Source organism: Macadamia integrifolia, unplaced genomic scaffold, assembly GCF_013358625.1.
Source record: "Macadamia integrifolia cultivar HAES 741 unplaced genomic scaffold, SCU_Mint_v3 scaffold693, whole genome shotgun sequence".
Classification (NCBI taxonomy): Eukaryota; Viridiplantae; Streptophyta; class Magnoliopsida; order Proteales; family Proteaceae; genus Macadamia; species Macadamia integrifolia.
This window is the reverse complement of record NW_024870516.1, coordinates 139,574-141,325: the sequence shown is the minus strand read 5'-3', so window position 1 is coordinate 141,325 and position 1,752 is coordinate 139,574. Positions and strand designations below refer to the sequence as shown.

Genomic DNA, 1,752 nt, shown 5'->3' with positions numbered 1-1,752 from the left:
AAAAAAAAAAAAAAAAAAATGAAGTGATGTTCATCCTCAAGTTTTTTCATTCCCCCTTTTCTCTTGTACGCTTTCATTTTTCATATCCAACATGTGTAACATAAAATGGTGTTGATCTCTGTCTGCTATGATGATACTGCAGCTTGAAGAAGGGGAGGATTTTCTTGATGTTCTTAACCCTTGTACGAAAAAGGAAACTGCTGCACTTGGGGATTCCAACATGCGCAATCTGAAGCGTGGGGAGATAATACAACTGGAGAGGAAGGGCTATTTCAGGTGTGATGCTCCATTTATTAGATCTTCAAAGCCTATAGTTTTGTTTGCAATTCCAGATGGAAGGCAACAAACATCACTCAGATGAGGCCATTTCTCAATTGCCCCTCTTTCTAAAGGGCTTTTAGCTGATGGATTGGCTAATGCTTGGGTGACCTCTTGTTTCACTGGTTGGAAAGAGGGAGCGTTCATATATTTTTGGCACAAGGCATCCTAATGAGGCCATTTCTCAATTGCCTCCTCATTTAGCAAGATGAGACTCTTATCTTTTATATGGGCGTTGCCACTTTCATGTTTTAGTCCGACAATTTTTGTTACTCTTGATTACTAGTTTATCTCTTTTCTGTTTCTGTTACTCTTGGCACTTGCTTCCCTTGGATTTTCATCTAGTGATTTGTGACATGGTTTCAGTGTTACAAGTGATGTCATGGTGCTGTTGTGCTCAAGGTTCTAAAACACGGGGTCGGTCAAGGTCGATATTGATCCCGATCCCATCTGAACCATGGTTGTGCTACAACATAAACGATGTTCGTAGCAGCCTGTACCTTATCATATCCTAGCTATCTGTATGTATTTGTACTACACTTGTAAGTGGTCAAAAGCAAACTCCAACCACCTCAGCTCATTATCTTACTTCTGCCATCTCTCTCTCTCTCCTTGATGGTGGCCAGATCAGAATTTTCAATCTAAAGTCTCACTACATCCGGGCTCTATTGATCCCTGGTTCAGCAGTGTGGGTTGCCTTCAGTCAAGGAACTAAGGACTGAAGAGAATCATGGACTGTGACCTTGTGCTGACCTACCACCCAGAACAGAGTCAGCCAAGAAAGTTACAGTATTTGGTTACTCTCAGGTGGCCTTATTGATTATAGTAGCATTTCAGCCCCTTGATTTTACCTATATCCTCATTTACTGCGTGTCTCCTTTTGAGACAAGATTTTAAAACTAGAAAGTATAGCTTGATTAACATAATTGCAGAGCTATTGTCCATATTGTGAAGAACTAGGGAGTTCAAGAACCAGAGACTTGAGTTTACAGCTTAATTAGTTGTTCAGAGAAAAATATGGAGCTATTGTCCATATTTTGAGACACATGGTTTAATACTGGACCATCTTGTATTAGTCTATGATAGATTCTCGGATTGTAAAACTGAATTAAATTGACAAGTGTGACACGCGCCATCTTATATATGTTGCACAGATTGTCAAGTTTGGGTTGGATCTTGTTGTGGAGGTTCTCAAGCAAGGATTGAGTTTCGAATTCTTGGGGAAGGCCAAATGTCTGATCTATTGTAGTAAAGATAAACTTAGAATATTGAGAGATGAACTTATTTGCAATGTAGGAGAGTTTTGTAGTCGATCATGATTTTGAAGGCACATGCATACCCACTGCAATCACTAAGTCAAAATCGTAAGTTAAAACGTGGGGCTGAGTTGTGCCACTGGTGAACCTTTTTTTTTTTGGGGGGGGGGGGGGGGGG

General features: G+C 40.4%; 1 protein-coding gene across 1 annotated transcript in view; it reads left to right on the top strand.

Moving 5' to 3' along the window:
* LOC122069751 (glutamate--tRNA ligase, cytoplasmic-like) overlaps positions 1-689 on the top strand; it is a 17,835-nt gene extending 17,146 nt beyond the window's left edge. Inside the window, exon 6 of the mRNA XM_042633834.1 lies at positions 143-689. Within this exon, the coding sequence (XP_042489768.1) occupies positions 143-361 (219 nt within the window). The 3' untranslated portion in view covers positions 362-689. The remainder of the gene's footprint in view (positions 1-142) is intronic.
* The last annotated feature ends 1,063 nt before the right edge of the window (positions 690-1,752 follow it).